Source organism: Peromyscus maniculatus, chromosome 8, assembly GCF_049852395.1.
Source record: "Peromyscus maniculatus bairdii isolate BWxNUB_F1_BW_parent chromosome 8, HU_Pman_BW_mat_3.1, whole genome shotgun sequence".
NCBI lineage: Eukaryota > Metazoa > Chordata > Mammalia > Rodentia > Cricetidae > Peromyscus > Peromyscus maniculatus.
The window spans coordinates 96,814,719-96,838,368 of NC_134859.1; the positions used below are offsets into that span (position 1 = coordinate 96,814,719).

Sequence of the window (23,650 nt, forward strand, 5' to 3'; positions counted from 1 at the left end):
ATAAGTGGTCAAGCTGGTCATCATGGCGCTCATCTTTAATCCCAGTCAGAGGCCTGGTCTACAAAGCTAGAGTTCCAGGATAGCCAGGGCTATGTAGTGAGATCCTGTCTCAAAAAACCAAAACAGAAGGAATGAAAAAAAAAAAGGTCAGCTGAACGTAGTGTACATGGAGGCTGAGGCAGGGATACGAAGAGTTGTGGCCAGCTTGTGAAACTCTGTCTAAATAAATAAAGGAACAGTTGTAGTGTTAGGCAGAGAATGTTTCAGTGGAGTACTCAGACACAAATGGGACATCTATACCACCTCTCCCCCTCAGCCAGGGCTCAGGGACTCTCGGAAGAGGAGTTGAGAAGATTGTAAGAGCCAGAGGTCAGGGAGAACCAGAGCGAAGCGTCTTCTGACTTGTGAACTCATAGTGGCTGTCGTTCTGCAGGCGTGCAGAGTGAGCTGGCACACTGGGGACGGCTCATGAGTCCCCAGCTTAGCTAAGGCACTCTTCAGAGCCTCTGGGGAAGGGAGAGTGCCATCGTCTTTAATGGTGTGGACTCTGACAGGTCCACCTTGCTTCACACCCATGACTACACAAACTGGACTCCATGGGTTATAAAAACAACAACAAAAACAAAACCCAGGATGCGAAGTAGGGGTGGGAGGGAGGTGGGAGTGAACTTGGGAGGAGTTAGGAAGAGGAGCGAGGGTTGAATATGCTGAGAAATACACTGTGTGGGGACTGGAGAGATGGCTCAGCGGTTAAGAGCACTGGCTGCTCTTCTAAAGGAGCCAGGTTCAATCCCCAGCACCCACATGGCAGCTCACACCTGTCTGTAATTCCAGTCCAGGGGATCTGACACCCTCACAGACATACATGCAAGCAAAATACAAATAAACATAATCTAAAATTAAATTTAAAAATATACTGTATGAAATTATCAAAGAATTAAGGAAACTTTTAAAAAAGTTTCTGAGCGTTTTTCTCTGCTTCCTGACTATGGATGAGGTTTTCATTGCCTCTGGAATCCTGTGTCCTGAGGTAGCTCACAGATTTTACAGTTTCTGAAATCACTTCAATACAGAAGAGCATCGGACTGTTTAAATAAAAAGCCAAAATTTATTGTAAATCTAGAAGTACCAGAATGTGACTCATACAGAACAAATCAGTGATCCTGTGTTTTTCTTTTCTTTTTTTTTCCCCTTCCCAACATTTACACTTCTGATTGTTGACATACTGAAATTGGCATACATTTTCTTGTCTCATGCAGTAAACAGAATAAACTTGGAGTTGATTCCTCAGAAATCAGTTATAAATATTAAATCGTATTGAACATTCGTAGTACAAAATAGGTTGTAAAGTGCAGAAGTCACATACGTCTGCAAAACTGCCCCCAAGCCTAAAGCGTTTCTCAGGGCAGCCCCACAGAGCTTTGCTACATCCATCTTGTTTAAGGTGTGTCGTGTCTTCGGACAGACACTTTGTCGAGTCACTCGGCCTCCCCAGAGTTTTACGGATTGTCCTATTTCTATGGCTGAGAAGATGCTGTATCAAAGGAGGCCGGTGGTGACGGACTACGCCCCCTTCATCTGAGTGCAGAGAGAGATTCAAGCTTGTGTGTACCTGTAACCAAACTAGGCTTGTTCTATGTTCCCCCTGAGTTGTCTTGAACAGTAAAGATGAGGAAATATTGAGCAGCTAGCACCGGCCACCCAGTCGGGGAGATGCAGTTGAACAGGCCAGGAGGCAGCCCTCCCCCACTACCCCCCATCCTCACACTGCCCCCTTTACAGAGACCTGCTAGATTGCAGAACACACTATACACACACTTAGTGGAACTTGCCAACAACAGTGACCAGGTACCTGGTACCCATGGCAACTTAGGACAGTCAAGTGCTATGGAGGATGTAATTGCCACTTGTAACTTGTGATAGTGACAGAAACGTTTCTCTCACTTCAGATGAAATGAAGAAATGATTCAACAGTTAAAGATTGAACAACAACAACAACAAAAGCCACTGGAAATGTTCCAACAATTCAATGAACTATAATTCTGATCAAAGAAGATCCTCAAGTATTCTTAGGTGATAATTTAAAAACAGAGACGATTTGCCATCCATTATTCCCCCCTCCCCTTTAAATAGCCCACGTTGCATTTAACAACACCAAAGAATCATTCCAGCTCCGGCTGTCAGGAGATTGTTATGAGACAAGAAAAACTCTCTGAGGCATATAAAGGAAGTTAAAGAAAAAACAAAACAACAACAACAAAAAGCTCTGTAGCCGGGCGGTGGTGGCACACACCTTTGACCCCAGCACTCCTTTGAGTTCAAGGCCAGCCTGGTCTAGAGCTAGTTCCAGGACAGCCAGGGCTTCAGAGAAACCCTGTCTTGTGAAACCAAAAGAAATAAAAATAAAATAAAAAATGCTGTGTATATCTCAAATCACCTTTTATGTATTTTGATTATTAGATTTTTTTATATCTTAAACTTTTTGTGTGTATATGCATTGTCATAGCACACGTGTGGGCGACTCTTGAAGTTGGCTCTCTCTTTCTACCACGTGGGTTCTAGGGATTGAACTCGGGTCGTGAATCTTGGCGGCAAGCACCTTTACCCACTGAGCCATCTCACTGGCCCTTCTTTAGATCATTCTAATCAACCCAGAATAACTTAATAATAAATAGCAGTTTAAATTAAAGACGCTACAGTCACTTATTTCTTGAACTATGAAAAACAATAGGAAACATGAATGCAATTTAACCTTTCTATTGAAATACTTGTGGTGATGGCTGGCCATAAAAAGAAGTAGTAATCTCTGAAGTTCAAGTTGTTATATGCTTTTAATTTTTCTTGCATATTAATCAAATGCTTAGCTTTAAAGCGTTGCTTTCTTTCCATGCAATATTTAGAAAACTCAGAAGCCATAATTTGTCAATTTAAACTTTAGTAATTTTTCAAATTGTTTAAAAAATAATTTACCTGTATTTCTGAAAATTAACAACTTTTTTAATGATTCGAGATTTTTTTTTTTTTTTTGGAATGGCCAATTCATTTCCGTGACTTGGGCTGGATGTCACTTTATAAAATAGTACCTTACACACGTGAGTGCTTTTAACACCAGTTTGCCAGTCCATGGCATGGTTTGTGCCGGGATGTGAACCAGTGTTCTCGCACCTGTCTTTGTATTGCTACTGAATAGGGCTGGGTTCCTGTGCCGGAGAGTGTTTGGTTGTTTTGGTTTTGGCTTAAAGAGCAAGCAGAGGGGACTTCAGGGAAAGGAAAGGTGTTGGTGCTGCTGTTCACATGCGTTCCCTTTATTCGGTTTTGAAGGTGGGGTCCAGTGGTCGGCACCTGCCCCAGGGACTCTTTCCCAGGCAACAAAGACGCTATGACATCAAAGTGTGTCACACTGGATCCGCTTTCATATGAACCCTGTGCTCACATTTCCCAAGATCCATTTCCAGAAAGTCTTCTGGTATGTCCTGTAACGCCTTCCTGTGAGGGCTGTCTGTCTGGTGTTCACCTGAATGAGGATGCTGGCACAGGCCCTTTTTACAGGGTCTCACCAGGGCGAGGCACACAGCAGCCATGAGCATGCCTGCTGCGCAGGAGTAGAAGGCCCGGCTGTAGATCTTGCTCTGGTCTACCAGGAGGCCTGGAAGAAAGCATTGGCACTGTTAGTGACATCACTACCACAACACACCCGGTTCTCACCTGGGCTCCTGCCCAATCCGAAATCTTCTCCATCTCTAAGCCTGACCTACCATCTTATTTTATTAATTCATTGAGGCAAGGTCTCACAAGAAGCCCAAACTGCCCTGAAATTCTCTATGTTGTTAACCTGACCTCAGACTCACAGCCATGGTCATATGGTGAACCAGTGACTTTAGTCCAGAGTAGAACCTGTGTTTGCAAGTCTAAGCCTCCCACGGGTCCTTCTGTTATCTTGCCTTGTCTAAGGCTAGAGGGGAATCGAGGGTGTTAGAACCCTATTGCCATCTGACTTTTGGGTTACTGGAACTACAGGACCACTGTGAGTCATTTTCACTTTTTTCCAGACAGGGTCTCTCTGTACAACCCAGGGGACCTGGAACTGACTATGTAGGCCAACCTCACCTCAGTCTTATGATGGTCCTGCCTTGGCTTCCTGAGTACTGGAATTATAGGTGTCTGCCACCATGCCCAGCTCTTTTTCCCTTCTTTTTTTTTTTTTTTTTTTTTTTTTTGGTTTTTCGAGACAGGGTTTCTCTGTGTAGCTTTGCGCCTTTCCTGGAACTCACTTGGTAGCCCAGGCTGGCCTCGAACTCACAAAGATCCACCTGCCTCTGCCTCCCGAGTGCTGGGATTAAAGGCGTGCGCCACCACCGCCCGGCTCTTTTTCCCTTCTTAAGAAGGGTATTTAGGAGGCCGGAGAGATGGCTCAGAGAGTAAGAGCACTGGCTGCTCTTCCAGAGGACCTGGGTTCAATTCCTAGCCCCACATGTTGGCTTACAACTGTCTGTAACTCCAGTCCCAGGACATACAGTACCCTCTTCTGCCTCCATAGACATTGCATGCACGTGGTATGCATACATATATTCAGGCAACACCAGTGTACATAAAATAAAAATGACCACTGCCCTAAATTTTAAGGTTTCTTCCTTTTTAAAGCCAAGAGGGTTAACTATTGTTATCTCCAACCCAGGAAAACTAAAATTCAACTCAAGTATAAAAATGGAAGTAGACTTGACAACCAGTCCCATAAAGCAAGCCGCACAGCCGGCGAGATTAAGGTAGGCAGGTTTGCAGCATTCTGTGTTCTTAAAGTAGGTGGCACGGGCCATTGAGATGGTTCCCTGGGTAAAAGGTGCTTGCTGCCAAGCCTGCCAACCTGAGCTCCATCCCTGGGACCCACACAGGGTGGAAGGAGAAAACTGACTCCCCCCCTACGTTGTCCTCTGACCTCCACATGCACACTATGGCACATGTGCACCCGTAAGTAAATGGCACATACACACCCACAAATAAATAAGGAAAAAGCAATTTAATTACCTGCCAAGGGTGGTCCCGCCAGCCCTGAAATGCTCTGAATGAAGACATAGACTCCAGCTGCAGATGACATCCTCTCGATTCCAACGACGTCATCCTCGGCCAACAGTGGGATGTGGGTCCCTCCTATGGTCCCAACCATAGTGCCAAAAAACACACTACACAACATGAGACCCCAGAATTCAGTAGCAAAAGTGAAGGCGAAGAGAGACACTGTCAGTAAAATGACACATATGAGTTCAATGTAGATCTTCCGAATGGGCTCTCTGTTGAGGACAAAGCCAGCCCCGATCCTTCCGAACACTTCAGCAATGGCCATCGTAGATAGTAAAAATGCAGCGCGGTCTCGGTCGATGCCTAGACTAATACCCAAGGGGATGATGTACAGGGAAGGTGCAAAGAAGCCCAGTGTGGCAAAGAGGCCAAACAATGCGTAACAGATGAAGCCTTTGTCTTTCAAAATGGAAAAGTCTAACAGCGGGGTTTTCTTCGGGCTGTGCTTGGGACCAACCACCAGGGTCTGGTGCTGTTCAGCTCTGGCTTCCTGCTCCGTATTAGCTTGATTAGGCACATTTTTTGGTGAGGTAGTTAGTTCTACTCCTGAGTCGATGGAGTCTATTGAGGTTCTTGTTTTCTCATTTTCAAGCATGTATTGCACTTCTCTCCGGGGTTCGAGGGTGATTGTTTTCGGTGACTCTGGTCCTTTGATGATGATTGGTCGAAGCAAGGCGCCGCAGACCATGATGTTCAGTTGCAGGAGGCCCACGAAGAGGAGGCTGTACCGCCAGCCAATGTGTTCCTTCAGAGCTGTGATGGCTTGAAGGGAAGGAGCAAAGAGAGGAAACCCAAGGTCAATAACAGACTCCAGACCCAGCAGGCAATAGCCGGGGGAAGACGGAGAAAAATCTAGTAACAAATGTTGCTCAAAGTTAGGGCGCATGCAGTCATTCTAGACTATACTTTGGGTGGAGGGTGGGGGGCGATAAGTGTGTGCTTGCCTGTGGAGGTCAGAGGCCAATGCTGGGTGTCTTTCTTGATTGTTCTTTTTTTTTTTTTTTTTTTTAATTCAGTGATATGGATTAAGTTTAAGGCTTTTCTACCACTGAGCTACAATCCTGGCCTCTTTACTCTTGGAGACAGACTCTTATTGAATCAGGAATTCGGCAAGACTGGTCGATCCCAGGGATCCCTCTGTGTCCATCTCCCCAGTGCTGTGAATATAGGCATGTGCCACCACACCCAGCATTTTACGGGGCTGCTGGGGGTCCAAATCAGAGTCTCATGCTTACACTGCAGGGGGACGTCGCCCCAGCCCTGTAGACGTATGAATGGATAGGAAAATATGCACACTTATTATCAGATATGCTATAAAAACTGTCAGCCTGTTTTCCAAAAGCTTTGGGCAGTGGGTTTTTCAGGCAGAGGCCTGAGAAGGAGGATATGTCTGCAACCTACATTAAGTTTCAACAAACGATAGCCCACAGGCCAAATGTGACCCACTGTCTGTTTTTGTTAATAAACCTGGGCTGGAACTGAGCCATGTGTGCGCACTCACACAGTCTGTGGATGCTTTGTGCTGACGCAGCAGAACTGAGTAGTTCTAACGCACTTTCATCTATAGTTCTCCAAGGCTGAGGACACAGCCTAGTGGTAGAGCATGCAGGAGGCCCTGGGTTCTACCCCTCAGGTACCACAAAAGTAAATAGTAAGGTTTTTTTTTGTTGTTGTTGTTCGTTTGTTTTTTATTTCTAGCTGACCTTTTGTAAACATAATTTATCCAACTCTGAACTGTATTACTATACATCCCATGCACTCCATCTTTGTAGTGATGAAGTAAATAAAAAAATAAAATAAGAGGCAGTTGCCAAGACCCTCGCTGGGAAGCCTGCCTGCTTTTCTGAGTTCTAACTCAAAAGCCTAACATTTCCTGTCTCTTTTTTAGATGCCAAATTCCTAAGCATGCCTGCCCTGACTCTGAGCTTTCTCACTCTTTTCCGATGGCTGTCTACCCTTTCCGCAGATGTTTGCAGACCTCCTTTGTGGATCCTAACTCCAAAGGCAGACTTCCTCTCTATCCTAGCGTTTAAGGGTACAGCGCTGCAGTTTCTCCCTGATCACATCCTTAGCGACCTGGACTGTGCTCGCCTCTCTCACTGTGAACCCAGGGCAGAGGCTGCTGACCAGAAGCAGCTGGGAAGGGGAGGGTCAAAGGTGGGCATGAGTCTCCATCACCACAATGAAACTGTACAAACTCCCCCCCTCCCAAAAAAACCATATTTTTTTAGATGTTTATTTATATTTGCTGTGTATGAGAGTGTCTTCCTGAATTTGTATCTGTGTGCCACAGGATACAGTGCTCTCAGAGGCTAGAGAGGACACCAGATCCCCCAGGACTGGAGTTACAGATGGTTGTGAGCCACCATGTGGGTTTGTGGGTGCTGGGAACTGAACCTGGGTCTTCTGTAGGGGCAGTCAGCACTGTTAACCACCAAGGCACCCGTCCAGCGCCTCATGTAACATTTCTTAAGTAGGAACCAAAGGGCAGGAATGGTGCCCCCCAGTGCTAGCTGAGAAATACACTGTTTCTACCCCTCAGGGCACTCATAGTCCACTGATTCCTTCGCTTATCAATGTTTTATTTTATTTTTTTAAGAACTGATACAAAGGGGAAGAATGGCACCCATATGCTCACCTAAATTCAACAATTAACATGATTTCTCTGACTGTCTCTCTCTCTGTGTATATATACATATGTGTGTATAAAGATGATTATATATGGGTGAACACGCAATTATCTGAACCACCTGAAAAGTTTCAGATATTACAGTACTTCATTCCTAATCACTCCTGTTTGCAATCTTGCAACCTACCCGATGCATTCATCAAGGAAGAGCATCGGGCCCTGAAGCAGCAGCCCGGGGGTAAAATGCTTGCCCAGCATGCAAAAGGTCCCGAATTTGATCTCTAGTAAGAAGAGGGCAGACCAGGGAACTGGGGAAGAAAGGAGGGGAATTTGGGTCTGGAGGGTTATCTATCTACTACATTACTTTTCTTGTATTTCATGTATGAACATTAAGTTGGGTGAGATAAACCAGGGATAAAGTATTTACTGTGAGATTATTTATACACACATAAGAAAACTGATTTTATTGGCATTACTTAAATTTATACTGAATATAGCTCTTTTGGAAAGGGAATGATAATAATATGAACAGTGCAAATTACTAAATAGTTCAGGGATTATCTTTTCGTGTTTCAAGAAAGCCTTACCACTGATTATGTTCCCATTTATGTAAACTTGGACTAAGATTAACATGGTGTGAATTCCTAAAATAGAGGAGAGGGAGGATATCTTAAAAATGTGTTGAAGAGAGAGCACGTGACATCTCATTACGCAGAGTGAGAGGCACCCACACTGTGGGCCGAAGTTAGCACAGCAACAGCACCAGGGCGGCTTTCCTGGTCCCCGCTAATGAGCCACTGTCACTCACCTACCTGGAGCGAAGGCAAACACAGCAAAGCACTCTCCCGTAGAAGCGACCGCGGTGACTACCGAACGCCTTTTGTCAAAGTACTGTGACAGAATGGTGACAGTCGGGAGGAAACTAAGGCAGTACCCCAAACCTGCGGGTGAAAATCAGAAGGGCCCGTGAGAGCCAGCCGTATGTGCTCCAAGCCTGGAGGGCACGGTCAGCGGGCAGGGGGCGCTGTGCAAGTTGTAAGTTCTGGGAGCCAACCCGTTCATTCTGCAGAAAACGATGGCAAAGAAAATGGATTTCATCTCAGGCCTCAAGGGCAGTGGATGCAGCTCAGTTGGCAGAGCGCTTGCCCAGCATGCATGAAGCCCTGGGTTCAGTCCCCAGTACCAGGTACACCTGGGTATGGGAATGCACACCTGTAACCTCAGCATTCAGGAAGACCAGGAGTTCAAGGTTACCTTTGAACTATTCTCCAGAGCTCCCCAATTCTATACAATTCACAATGGAATCAATCATTAAAAGTAGTTTTTGTATGGTATTTACATTTGAAAACCAATGTCTTTTTCCTTTATTCCTTTGAGACATGTGACTCAGGCTGCTGGCCTCACACTTACGATCTCCCTGTCTAAGCCTAATCCTCAAGTGCTGAGATTACAAGCATGGGTCATCCTGTCTGGCCAGCTTAGTCTTTCGATATGTGCAGAGCTCTATACAAAATTTAAAACTTGCAAACTGGACATACACACACGTATCACCTACCCCCAAGTCTTCTTAGACACCCCAAGACTAAGTCTAGCATACTACTTTCCCCTTACAAAGTTCAGGGTGCTCAGAACCTGAACTGAGAAGTGCTGGCCTAAGAACTCAAGTCTTAGGTTGTGAAAATGATGCGCTTTGGATTCAAGCTAGAGACACTAGAAAAGTTCTCCCTAAGTCAAACAAAAGTTCTTGGACACTTGAGAATGTATTTTTACATGGTTCACCTGGTTCAAAAAAAAAAAATCACTGATCTCAGACATAATTAACTTGAAAGAAAAAAAGGGGGGGGGAGAAGAAGAAATACAATTTGGGTCCACTTTCCCCCCTCCCTTCTTCAAGTGAAGCACGCAGAGACCTTCTGAGCCAAGGAGAGGGACACACTCACCCGAGATGACCCCGATGGAGATGTACATGTGGTAGACCCTCTGGGAGAAGGAGGCAGCAACCATTCCCGTGCTGATAAGCAGCCCTCCTGCCATCACCACCAGCCGATGTCCAAAGTGGTTGCTCAGGACTGTGGAGAGGGGAGCTGGGGGGGAAGGGAACAGAAAGTGACCGGTGAACTTGGGCTTTGTGCTGGCTTCGCTGCGACCCCTTCCTGCAAGCTGTGAACCTGAAGGGCTGCTATAAAAACCTAGTGTGTTCCATGGGTCAGGCCAGAGGTCGTTTCAGCATTTGTTCCCATTTTAAAACACAAAGGGTCAGGCCTGGTGATACAAGAGTGCCATCTCAGCTGCTTAAGAAGCTTAAGAAGCAGGAGGATTGAGAGTTCAAGGCCACCCTGGGCAAAAACTTAAGAGAAGGCTGGATGCAGCTCATGGGTAGAGTGGTTGCCAGCAGGTTCAATCCCCCAGTACCTGAACAACAAAATAACAAGGGCCTGGGGTGTAGCTCAGGCGTAGAGCACTTGGCCGAGCACAAGCAGAGCCTGAGACTCCAGCATTGATGAGGGTGGGTACACACAATATATGTTTAAACGGACTATCTTGGCTTACCACGCGCAATACAGAGTTACACATGCCTTTACTTTGTCTGCAGAATACACTAGCTGGCCTGTGATGGCTCTAATTCGTTTATTTTCTATCTTCACTGCTTTGGATTCTTTTAAGAGAATCCCATCTGTGGTCAAAGTCTACTTAGTTTCATTTGACTGTCCAGAAAATACTACAGGATGGAAATCAGGCCAATTCGCAGACGTGTTCACTTAAAAGACGGCAACTAACTTAGAACACAGAGGAATCTTAGTTTGCTTGGCTTCTATACACTATCCCCCGGGACACTGAAATCTAGCAAATTCTTTCCTATTAACATGCTGCTTAACACTGGCAGGCGTACAGTAAGATATGTGAACCATTGAGAGTCGGGTCAAAGAGGGACACATTAGACAGAAGGGAAGGGAAGGAATCATCTACACATTACTGTTAGTATTCAGAATGTAAACATACACATTTTTAACTTCTATGTGTGTATGTACGTATGTACGTATGTATGTACGTATGTATGCCGGAGCACCAGTAGTAGCTGGAGGACAGCTTTTGGGATTTGTTTCTCTGCTTCTGCCACGTAGGCCTCGAGATCAAACTCCCATCAGCTTGGAGACAAGCACCTGCAAGCTGACATTGACAGCTGCTGATGAAAGCGCTTCTACATAGTGAGAGAGATCCTTTCTCAAAAACAAACCAACAGGATAGAGCGGCCTTTTAGGAACTGCATTCAGAGTGGCCCTGACTTCAGCAGCGACCTCACAGGTGAGACTGCATGGCAGGGGATGAGTTAGGGAAGCCTGGCTGCCTTCTTGAGCTGAGCCCAGCACCCTGTCCTCTCAAGAAAGGCCTGGGGTTGCCTCTCACAGACAGGTGAGCATGAGACGTCAGCATGCGTGTTCCAGTCAGGCCCATCCCAGTGAGAGGGAATGTGTTAAGGGTGGCACCAGCCCTTCACCCCCATCTTGCTTTATGCTGCTGGATCTGGGAGTCTTGTGCCGTGATGAATCAGTGAAGTGCTTTAGGGAATGAGATGGATGATGGGACTCTGTGTCTCCTCAGGACAATAGCTGTAATTTCATGAGTAATGTTATGCCTAGCATGTGTGAAGCTTGAGGTTTAGTTTCTAGGAACCACAAAAATAAAGAAAAAAAAAATTCATAAATTATAATCTTATAGGGAATGTTTGTGGGACTCCCTCCCCCATAACGAGACCCAAATCCATGGGTGTTTGGGTTTCTTGTGTTGACGCAGTATTTGCACATAAGCTAAGCACACCCTCCACATTCTTACATCATCTCCAGATCATTATAACCCAGCATAAGGTAATGGCATGTAAACCGCTGTTACACCATGGAATATTGGCACGAGGAAGACTTTTAGTTGTGTTAACCATGGTAGACCTAACACTGGTCAACAGCCATGTAACATTTTCTGCCTGGCTGGTTGAATCTGTGACAGAGAGCTGAGAGTCTACCCCTTAACATCTCATCTTTCTTCTTCCTGTGTCCACCATGAAATGTTTCTAGTCAGGCTCAGCATGTCGCTATGAGCCAGAGCCTTAGTTTGCTAAATGAGTTTTGTTTTTTTAAAGATTTATTTATTTTATGTATATGGTGCTTTATCTGCATTTATAACGTTATGCCAGAAGAGGGCATCAGATTGCATGATACATGGTTATGAGCCACCAGGTGGGTGCTGGGAATTGAACTCAGGACCTCTGGAAGAGCAGCCAGTGCTCTTAACTGCTGAGCCACCTCTCCAGCCCCAAATGAGTTCCTTTTTAAAAACGCAGAGGGACTGAAGCAGTGGCTCAGTAATTAAGAGTACCGACTGCCCTTCCACAGGACTCGGGTTCAATTCCCAGCACCTACATGGTGAATCAAAAATGTCTATAACTCTGGTTCCAGGGCATCCTAGGTCCTCTTCCTGTCTCCTTTTGTCCCAGGCACACCCTCAGTACACAGACACACATGCAGGCAAAACACCCTTCGCCGTTAAAAAGAATGAGATGCTTCATGAGTGTGTGTGCACATCATCAGCTCAGGAGCCATGCTAGTCATCCGTGTGGCTCCGTTCAGTGCACGTGCTGCTGAAGCTAGTGCCTAGGGACTTTGGGATGTTGCTTTCTTAGCTAGTAACTACTTCCTGTCCTTGGAGAGCTGGGGCTTACCACTGTCTTCAAAGTGCTCTACGGACTACTAGCACCATGCACTAGATTACAGATATCTCACTTCTTTTTCTTTTTGTATGGTGTTGGCAATCGAACCAGGGGCCTTACAGGTGCTAGGCAAGCCTTCTCCCACTGAACTGTACCTCCCAAGCTGCAAACAGTGTGTGTCTAATGGGTGTGTTAGACTAAAGACATTACATTTGGCAACCACAGCCTTTTGTTCGATGTCTCCTAATTCTTGCCGGCCCCCAACCCTCTGGAAACTGCATTCCTTAATTGAGGTTAAACAGTCCCAACAGGATGTATGAGAGAATGTATCACAGATCCACTGACTGCTGTCAGGTAGGTGTGTGGTGGTAATCTAATTGTATTGAAATATTATTTTGATTTGTACTGAAATATTAATTTGATTGTATGTTAATAAATAAAGTTGTCTGGGGGTCAGAGCTATTAGAGCCATAGCAAGAGTGTGGCGGTGGTGGCACACGCCTTTAATCCCATAGATATCTGTGTGTTCAGGGATACAGTCAGCATTGGAGACATATGCCTTTAAGACCTAGGGGGCTGTACATTCAGACAGTGACGAGGCAGTCATGTGTTTGGGTTTACAACCAATGAGAAGGCAGAACAACATACTATAAAAAAACGAGCCGACAGGAAGTAGGTCTCTTTTCGCGAAGCTGGGACAGCAGGAGGAAGGGTGAGATTTTAGCTCTGAGCTCTGACTTCTCGGCTTTCTCTTTTACATTGTTTCTGTGTTTCTTATTTAATAAGACGGTTGGTTACATCTACATAGGTGGGTAGATTAAAAGGGCTGGGTAAGCAGGCTGAGTTTGTGCTGGCAGATTAGACTAGTATGTAAATGTTAACACAAACATATTGTTATCACCCACATATTCACCTGTAAATGTTAACACAAACACACACATCGATATTATCCATACACTCACCTGTAAATGTTAACACAAACACACATATTGATATTATCCATGAGATCCTGCTGTTGGATTCATCAAAACTGTCCATTAAGTCATTAAAGAAGACACCAAATGACTTGATGATGCCATAGGTAAAGACTTCAACGAAGAAAAAAGAAACAGCTACTGCCCAGCCCCATCCTCCATCAGGCACTTGGGTATACACATTGGCTTGGGAAGGAAGCTTCGAATTCTGTTCGGTCATTCTTGATCTGAAATTAAAACGAGAAAAAGAATTCAGACCAGCGATAGGAGGGCTGACCATTCTCCTCTCTTCTCTTCATCTTTTGTGAGGAGGGGTCTCACGTAGACCAACGCTGGCCTTGAATTTGAACTCACTATGTCTGCAAGGATGACCACTTCTGATCATCCTTCCACCTTCTAAACGCTGGGATTAAAGATCCATGCCACCACACCTAGCCAATTCCAACCAATCTTTAGCAAACCTGACAAGATCTATTTATTAAATATTTAAATCATGTAGAGTTAGTACAGTCTTATATAATTTTATATCTATCTTTGAATTATACATGAGGCCCACAAAGAATGTGAAAATAAGGCCTTTCTGTCATAATTAAAAGGGAGAAACAATAAACAGACAAAAGGAACCTAGGTAGAATTCGAAGGCCCTTTGAAGGATACAGAAGGTCCACCAGAAGTGGCATCGACACTGATGTCCAAGAATATAAATTAGGTAAGGAAAATGAACTGGAGCCAGGCATGGTGGCGCACACCTTTAATCCCAGTGCTCGGGAGACAGAGGCAGATGGATCTATGAGTTCGAGGCCAGACTGGTCTAAAGATTGAGTTCCAGGACAGCCAGGGCTACACAAAGAAACCCTGCCTCAAAACAAAAACAAAAACAAACAAACAAACAAACAAACAAAAAAACAAAAAAGAAAGAAAATGAACTGGCCATGAGGCATGCTGATAGGAAAGGAAGCCAAATGCTGAAAGGATTGTCTGCACCTTCCACGCGACAGGCCCTTGTGGCCTGGGACTCCTCATACATTTCCACTTAGTACCACTGTCCATTCAATTCATCCAGCCGACCCTTCCAGCTCCCATTTTCTCCTCAGTAATCAGCATCCTGATAACTGTTTGGTGTCCCACGTAAGAGGTATCTTCCCAGACAGAAGGCAACTCTCTGTGAAAACCTAAGAGTTTTCTGAATTTCGGTTCTGTCCCTCAAAGTTCATCACCAGGAGCAAATGAATTTCAGAACGCATGACAAATACTTAACATTGGCCAAAAGAGGCATTACCGATTTGCGAGGCCCTGAGCTGGTCAATGTAGCCCGGTTACTCCTGATCTCATTATGACCTTTCTCTTCAAACTACAACAGAGTGAGCAGTCCTGAGTCTTAACACAGCTAAGTAAAAGACACTAATTTAACACTGGAGGGAGGCTGGGCTAGCTTCTGGTTGCGGAGACAAAATTACCCTGATAAAAGCAATTTAAGGACCGGTAGGTGGTGGCGCACGCCTTTAATCCCAGCACTTGGGAGGCAGAGACAGGTGGATCTCTGTGAGTTCCAGGCCAGCCTGGTCTACAGAGTGCGTTCCAGGAAAGGCGCAAAGTTACACAGAGAAACCCTGTCTCGGAAAAAAAAAAAAAAAAAGCAATTTAAGGAAGGGTGGGGTGGTTTCTTTAAGCTTACGGTTTAAGGATGCCGTCCACGGAAGGTGGGGAGTCAGTGGCTGGAGAGCTGGTCATGCACAGTCCACAAGCAGAAAGTAATGACTCTGCTCAACCTGCGCTCCTTTTTATACGGCCTCAAGAGAGGGCACCACCCAATTTAAGGAGGGGCTTCCTCGTCAAGTTAGCCTAGACAAGTCCAGAAGTTTGTCTCCTGCGAGATTTAGAGCCTATTGAGTTGTTAAGATAAACTATACATCCTGTAAAGCCTCTTCAATTACATTTTTAAACCCAACTAAAAAAGTAGTGTTACCTCTAATGATACATTAATCCATAGTTTTAGAGCTCTTATTGACAAATATAAGGACCCTTGCCTGGGCACATACATAACAAGTTCAAGGCTAGTTTGAGCTACATGAGATCCTGTCTCTAAATAAAACACACCACCCTTCACCCTCCCCAAACAAACAACGATAAAGGATTATGATTGTATCATTATCCGTCAGTGAATTTTTCAGATTTTTTCAGGATAGTCAGGCTTGGCAGAATGGAGAGCAAACACCTCATTGGCTCCTAGTTCACAAATCTTAAACAGCGACATATCTAACCGAGCTAATTCTCACTCATCCTGTGGATATTCTCCATAGTAGTCTGGTATCTGAAGGCACTAGATCCTCATTTTTTCAAAGTATTTGGCTGAGTGAAACAGGACATAGGATGTGTTAACGATGCTCTCTGCAGCAAAGGTCTTTGCCCGCTGAACATCAGGCCTGAGAATGAATGAAAAGGTAGCAAAGGCTGGGCCACAGCTCCAGAATGTAGTCTGGGCAGCTTCAGGACAGTCATTAGTGTCCCGGACGTGGAAAGCATTCACCTATGATGGGAGTCAGGAGTCTGCCGGCAAAGGAGGTCTCTACACCACTCCTCCTTCATCAGTCTGTCCAGTCACCCTGAAGACAGGCAGCTGGGGCAGAGGAGTGCAAACAGCAGTCAGCTGTGGTTTAGGAGACAACAAAATAAGAGTACTTCCTGGTGTTGGCTTTGGGACAGTGGTTGTCCCTCGGGGAGGGGGGCCATAGTGGTGGCGAGCCTACAGCAGTCAGGCCTTGGCTACCCTTTGCATCCATCTCTTGGCCCTTCTCCTTGTGAGGCCCACAGGTTCCTCCTGGCTAAAAAATGAATCTTTTGGCAACATTGCATTGCTGTGCTCGGAGTGGGGGGTGGGTGGGGGATGCGTGCGTGCGTATGCTTGTCAATCATTTTGCTCTTTCTGAAGGATAAAACCTACTAATGAGCCTCCATTTCTGTGTGCCTCATAATCAGACCCCAACTGTAACATGAATCTTAAATGGTCTTATTAATAAAAACAAAAACAAAAACCCGGAGCCAGATATTGGGGTGAAAGCTGAAAGATCAGAGAAACAGAACAAGTCACAGCCAACCTCACCTCACCAACTCCTCAGCCAATCCTGTTTCCCCGAATCCTCAGACTGAAAGCCTGAGTCCTCACCCCTGAGGAACTCAGTTGAACTGCTGCTTAGTTCCTGTCTCCTCACGCCTTATATACTGTTCTCCACCCAGCCATGACGCTTCCTCGGATTAAAGGCGTGTGTGCTTCCCAAGCAAAGACATGAGATCTAGAAGTGCTGAGATTAAAGGTGTGTGCCACCACTGCCTAGTCTCTATGTCTAATCTGTCCTCTGATCCCTAGATAAGTTTATTAGGATATACAATATATTGGAGTACACAATATATCACCACACCCAACCTATCTTGGTAACCTTTTTTTTTTTAAAGATTTATTTATTTATTTTTTTATTTATTATGTATACAGTGCACTGTCTGCATGTATGCCTGCAGGCCAGAAGAGGGCACCAGATCTCATTACAGATGGTTGTGAGCCACCATGTGGCTGCTGGAAATTGAACTTGGAACCTCTGGAAGAGCAGCCAGTGCTCTTAACCGCTGAGCCACCTCTCCATCCCTCTTGGCAGCCTTTTTACTTCTGGTTCTCAAACTTGACTCACTTGCCATGGTCAAGAAGGGTTCCCTGGGGGCTCTTGATTTCCAGCTACCTTGTCTTTGGTCATGTCATTTCTTCAAGCTGCACGCAGCCTCAGCTGCTATGGCAACTCCCACTGCCCTGCTCAGTCTGGTCCTCCTTTTCTATAAGGCTTCCTCTGACAAACTCAGCTAAGGTGGTCTCATCTTCTCGTGAGAGGAATCACTTAACGTGCAATTACTTACTTTCATGCATTTGTCTTATTTGCTCAATTAGATTATCAGGTCACAAAATCTGACTTTTATGTCTTGAATATCACCTCACACCTAGCTTTTTTGCAGGGTTACACTATGTAGCTCTGGTTGTTCTGTCCTGGAACTCACTGTGTACACCAGGCTGGCCTAAGAACTTACAGACATTCTCTTGCCTTTGCCTCCTGAGTGCTGGGACTAAAGGCGTGCGCCACCACCACCTGGCCAGAAAGTCTTCGAGTCTTAATGGAGTCCTCAGGACCACCTTGAACAGAAATATATTGGGATAAAGATCCCAGGGAGACAAGCCGAACCTTTGTCCTGATCAAGATTCTGTATTTTATTTGGACAGAGGGAACCAAGCGGCAGCTGTGGTTTGAGCTGAACTAAAGTTCCCACTGCCGCCAGAAAGCTGCGTCCAGACAGCCTCCACGTTCTGCTTGCAGCTGTTCATGCTACTCTAGAAAAAGCTGGGTGGTGCTAGGATCAACCTATGGCCTCCAAACAAAGTCAGAATTACAGGACGTTGAGGCTGCAAGGGAGTCCACAGTCAGCTTGTTCTCTTCCTCATTGGCAAAACAGGGAAATAGGTCCAGGGAGGTAAAGGGTTTTGGCCCACACAGTCCAGAATCAGATTGTCCAAGCCAACTGAGCAGCAGTCTGAAAGGCCCGGGAGGGAAGTGCTTTCCGTGTTCATTGTGAGGAAGTCATTTTTGTCAAAGCACCTTTGTTTCGATAGTCTCCCTTAGCTCAAGTGGATCTCTTAATGGCTATGGCATGGAGGATGACCTTGAACTTCTGACCCTCCTGTTTCTCCAAGACCTCCTAAGTGCTGGGATTGTAGGCATCAGCCATCACTGGGCTTATGTGATACTAGGGACCCAGGGCTTCATGCATGTTAGGCAAGCACTCTAGCAGCTAAGCTGACAAAGCACCCTTTAAAAAAAAATTTAAAAATTACATTAGCTTATTTATTCGGGAGGAGTGGGTTGTATTCGTGCCGTAGTACACAGGTGGAGGTCAGAGACCAACTTGTGGGAGTTGGTTCTCCCCTTCCACCAGATGGGCCCCTGAGACTGTCACCTCACCATCCCTAAAGCACTCTTGACCTCCACGTACAGAGGTCTTTTTTAATTTTTGTTTTTGTTTTGTTTTTTGAGACTGGGTTTCTCTGTGTAGCTTTGTGCCTTTCCTGGATCTCACTCTGTAGCCCAGGCTAGCCTCGAACTCACAGAGATCTGCCTGGCGTTGCCTCCCGAGTGCTGGGATTAAAGGCGTATGCCACCACTGCCGGGCTGAGAGGTCTTAAACTGTTTAGCCACACAACTATGTGACTTGAGGTAGTCAGTTCCCATCTCAGGGCCTGCACTCCTCTTTAATCAAAGGAGAATCGACTGGGGACTCTTTAGGTTGTTTATTGAGACAGGGTCTGTCTATGTAGCCCTGGCTGTCCTAGAACTTGATATAGACATAGACCGGGCTGGCCTTGAATTCATAGTGATTTGCCTGCCTCTACCTCCCAAGTGCTGGGATTAAAAGCATATTCTACTAAAGCCAGCGGTGACTGGAGACGCTCTAACATCATCCAGCTTTAACAGCTGACATTTTGTGACTTTAGCATTAAGCTCTATTCATCAGCTGATTTTTCAGGCTGAACCTAGTGGGTGGCCAGAGGACACTGAGCTAAGAGGAAAAGTGCAAACCCTGGAAGGGTCTTGCCCGAGTGGGTGTGAAGCAGCTGGACATTAGATTTGATCGGTGACAGCTGCCTAGAAGACAGTTAACTTCTGGCTTCTGTTTATTTTCTGATCCCCTGCTGGGCGATCAGCTCCTTTACTAGCACTGTTCTGGCTACAGCCAAATATAACTTTCACTTGCATTCATGCTATAGCCCCAGCTAGCTTCTAACTTGCAGCAATCCTCCTGTCTCAGCCTTTCACGTGCTGGGATTAAAAGCATAAGCCAGCCATAAGGGGAACAAAACTTGCTTCCTTACTCCTGAGATCATCATAAAGGTAAGATGGCCTCCCCAAACCAACTCCAGAGTTTATTCCTTTCTGAGTCTGGAGCATCCTATGACCTACTATGGATGGCTGTGAGCTCAGACCACAATGTAGCCTTGTAACAGAGTGGAAGATGATAAGGGCATGCTATATCTAAGATGGAACACAAAAGCTTGGGCACAGCTGGGCGGTGGTGGTGGTGGTGGTGGTGGTGGTGGTGATGGTGGTGCACGCCTTTAATCCCAGCACTCGGGAGGCACAGCCAAGCAGATCTCTGTGAGCCAGCCTGGTCTATAGGTCGAGTTCCAGGACAGGCACCAAAACTGCATGGAGAAACTGCGTGAAAGAGAGAGAGAGAGAGAGAGAGAGAGAGAGAGAGAGAGAGAGAGAGAGAGAGAGAGAGAGAGAGAAAGAAAGAAGGAAAGAAGGAAAGAAAGAAGGAAAGAAGGAAAGAAAGGAAAAAAAGGTTGGGCATGGTAGCATGCTACCTACCATATGGAAAGTGGAGGCATGGGGATCAGGGATTCATGGTCACCTGTGGCTACATGGTAAGTTTGAGTTAGTCTGGGTTGAAGTGAGACCCTAGTTCATTTCAACCCCTACCCAGTGTGTGTGTGTGTGTGGGGGGGGGTTGCACGAGGCAGGCAAGCAGCCACTCTCTCCAGACCCACTGCCTGCATAACATTTTGCTAAAAGTTTGCTAAACAAACTGGGCATTGTGGACCACTCAGAAGACCGAGGCAGGAGGATTGCCAGCTTCGTTACATAGCAAGACACTGCCTCAAAAAAAATTTTCAAGTTCAGCCCGGACTACAATACTGTCTACCTTCTCTCCCCCTGCAACCCCCTAAACAAACAAAAACCAAACAAACAAATCCCCCAAAACAAAACAATAAACACTAAAACCCAACAGAAACACAAACAGCCTCCCTCAAAGTTTACTCAACATAGTAAGTGTCTCTGGGCATCCTCAAAGCAGTGCACAGCTCATGCCTCATAAAAAGGAATCGTAAAATGAGGAAGTGTCTGGTTGCCGAAGAAGCAGTTTTCTCAGTTCTTCCGTCAGCCATTGGTTCAGCAGGTCGGCTAGCTCTACACACTGCCACACTGAGCACGAAGCAGCAGAGGCCGACTTTCAACCTGACTACCCAAAAGCCTCTACAAATTACAGACTGCCAAGACAGCCTGTCCTGTCCGTTTGGTGTTGCGGTTTTACCTGATAGGAAAGCCCTTGTGGGGGTGGGGGTGGGGGTGGGGTGGGGGTGGGTTGGGGTGGGGGTTCTAATCGGCAGGGCTGATTAAGCAACCTGATGATCTCTGGTGACCACCTCACTTCTTGATTTTCGGTGTTCACGACATGTGAATTCTCAACCCAACTGAAGTCTGAGTCCTGATCTTTTCTCCTAACAAGAGGCAGTTCCAAGGATGGCCTTTGACCCTGATTGGCTCTGAGTTACCATCTACAGAGAGGCAGGTCTGGGTTTATCTTCTGGAAGCCCTCAGGTAATAGTTCACTACCTGGCAGAAATCTCTTGATCACTAAATTTCATCTGTGAAAGCAGGCTCTATAGTATTTTCCGACTGGAAAGCTCTGGTAGCCTGAGTGAGCTCCTGCTGGCTTTTCCCCAAGACCCCCATGTCCTTTGGAGAAAAAAAAAAAAAAAAAAAAGGCTGGGCCGTTGAGAGTATTTCCTAGTGTCTTTTTGGTTATCTCAGTGTCTCCTTCAAGAAGGAAAAAGGAGAGAATGTAAAATAAACACAAAGAAGACAAAATGGAGAGAGGTTCTCTGCTCACAGACCTATAGACGCTGCACTCAGGAAGCCGAGGCAGGAAGTGAGCTATGAGTTTGAAGCCAGGCTCACTTACACAGTGAGTTTCAGGCCAGCTTGGGCTACTGTCTCACAGAAGTGGGGGGACGGGGGAGACACACCCTAAATAAATTTGGTACCCCACAGGATTTGGAGATAGGTGTCACCGGGGACTTTCACTGTACTTTAATGTGGTGTAAGGATTTGGCATGAACGCATTAAAAATACTGGATTATCATACAGCCTCTGGGGTTAGCCTAGGGTCAGTTCTGATCGAAGTTCAAAAGACAGTCCTGGAAGGCAAGGACATGGCTGCTGACGTCATCAGAACCAAAGCACTGGGGATCTCCTTCAAGATGTAGCCTGGAAGATAAGGCTCCTGACAAGTTGTCTCTAGCCCCTGTCGTCCAGACTAGCCATTTTAAAAAACAAAAACCCCAACTCTAACCTGGTAAGCTGCCTCAGCCAAGTTAAATGAATCACTGGCTACAACCAATTCATCCGTTTTTGCAAGACCATTGAGTTGAAACCTAAGCCCCTAATTTAAGTGTCTTCCTCGGGAGTTCCACCGAGGAAAAGTCCTGTTTCTGGAAACCACAGAAGGAAAACTCGGGGCTAGTGGTACTCATTAAGACCATTTTTCCACTTGGCTGCATTGTTTATTTACGTACTGTCAGTTTCTATCTTAGATGCCCTTCCCTTAATTACCAGAAAAAGGTGTTTCGACGGCATTCCCCCCATCACCCCCCCCCCCCCCCAGCCACATAATGGTACCATGGGGAGATCTCAGCATAGGATCTGGCATTTTCTTGCAGCCAGACATTCATCAGTATGGTTTGCAAAAACAGATCACCGAGGCTGAAATCTCAATCCAAAGGTAAAAACCCCCTTCCGCAAAAGGAGCTGGCACAGTGTCTAGCTGTGCAAACAGAACCAGCTTCCAGATTAACAAGTTGTCACTGCGTTTTCCCCAGTCGGATCCCCGGGAGCTTTTTCTACGACCCTCCCCCCACCCTGTGTTTGATGACATTTTACACGCCACCTAGCAAACTTCTATCACTTGTCTGCTGAGGTGCCGGGAATGGAAACAACCCAGAAGGAAATTAACCTATTTCCTCTGCAAAATCGTTTCCCCCGCCTGGAGCCGCTCCGCTCAGACACTTGGCTGCCGCTGGTAGCCCCGCGAACCTTGGAAGTTGCGCGGGACCGGGTGGCAGTGGGTGACAGTGCAGACCGTCAAGGTGTGGGACCCACGCTCTGAGGGGAAAGCTGTCTCCCCCTAGCACCGCCCTGGGGAGTGGGGTAGTAGGGGATGGAGACCCGGAGTCCCACTTGGCCTCGAGCTGCCTCAGTGGCCGCCTTGCGCGCGCGCGCGAGCCTGGGGAAGGAAGGTACCTCTCTGACATTTCGCTCTGGTGACGCGCAGGCAACTTCATGTGGAAAATCCACAGAGGGTCTGAGACGGTGGCCGGACTCTCCTCACAGCCTAGGTCCTTTCACCCCGGTTGGGGACGATCAAAGGCCAGGCCACCCTTTAAGGTATTTCCCAGAACCCATCTGTCTAGGGTGAGAGACATCCAACTCGCAGCTGCCCGCAACTGCCCGAGAGCGCGTCACCCCGGTGGCCCCGAGCACCCCAACTGTCAGAATATTTTTCGGATCAACCTCTTCAAAATGTTCAAATGTTAAGTGCTTTCCTCCTCCTCCTACCCGCCCTAAAAAAGGCCCGAACACACATATTTAAAAAAAAAAAAAAAAACCAACCCAAACCCCACAATCAAACTTTTAAGCATGTAAAATAATAAAAACCAACTCACCAAGTTAGAAGGGAAGAGAATAAACCCCAAAAAGGCTCCCAATAAGGCGGAGGCTGGGCCTCCCGAGCCTTCTTATAAACCGCTCCGTAACATGAGAAAAGGTTTAACCCCTTAGGGCGTGGGCCCGAGTCTCTATCAAGTTGGCTCTGGCCGGGGAGCCTGGAGCACCCTGGCCCCCAACCCACGCCAGCCTCGGCCACCCCGGCCACACCCTCCCCCCCGCCCCCCAACCCTGTCGCCTCCTCCCGGGCCGTGCGTGCGGCCGCCCGAGCCCCGGCCCCGCGTCTCTCTGCCTATCTCTTATCCTATACCGGCTGCAGCCGGTCTCCGCCGGCCTCGGGGGCGCGCCGCCGCGGACCATGTGCTGGGAGCGCCGAGCGCCGGCAAGGAGTGGGCCGGCCTGGCGCGCGCGCGCGGGCCCACGTGGATCGGGGCCGCGCAAGGCACGCGCCCCGCCTGCCGGCTGCCGGGGCTGGGGGTCACGGAAGGTAACCGCGCTGCCATCGCGAGTCGCCCATCCCCGCCGACGCCTCTGGGGTCCTTGGCCCGACGCCCTCATCCCCTCATCCGCGCGTGCCCGTGTGATTCCCGGCCCGATCGGACCCCGGCACTTGGCTGCAGTGAGAGCGGGAGCGGGAGCGCGATCGAGCCCGGGGCGATCGAGTGCGCCCCAGCACCCCCTCTCCGAGCGCAGCTCCCGGGTCCGCCCGCGCCCTGAGGATCTGGGGAGCCAGTGAGGA

General features: G+C 47.0%; 2 protein-coding genes across 4 annotated transcripts in view; one reads left to right on the forward strand and one right to left on the reverse strand.

Annotated features, from left to right (window-relative positions):
• The window catches only part of Amz2 (archaelysin family metallopeptidase 2), a 64,210-nt gene that overhangs the window by 23,179 nt on the left and 17,381 nt on the right, over positions 1 to 23,650 (forward strand). The gene's annotated exons all lie outside the window — the stretch shown is intronic.
• Positions 1,089 to 23,365, reverse strand: Slc16a6 (solute carrier family 16 member 6). Of its 3 annotated transcripts, none has more exons than XM_015993972.3 (6): positions 23,222 to 23,365; positions 13,364 to 13,602; positions 9,643 to 9,786; positions 8,515 to 8,643; positions 5,023 to 5,835; positions 1,089 to 3,646 (listed from the first exon to the last, which is right to left on the reverse strand). In XM_015993972.3, exons 1-6 carry the CDS (start codon positions 23,269 to 23,271, stop codon positions 3,396 to 3,398), a joined length of 1,626 nt encoding a protein of 541 aa, XP_015849458.3. In that variant the 5' UTR covers positions 23,272 to 23,365; the 3' UTR covers positions 1,089 to 3,395. The 3 variants fall into 3 exon arrangements, with proteins under 3 accessions (XP_015849458.3, XP_076399752.1, XP_076399751.1); XM_076543637.1 differs by lacking the exon at positions 23,222 to 23,365 and adding an exon at positions 22,911 to 23,133; XM_076543636.1 differs by lacking the exon at positions 23,222 to 23,365 and adding an exon at positions 22,489 to 22,831.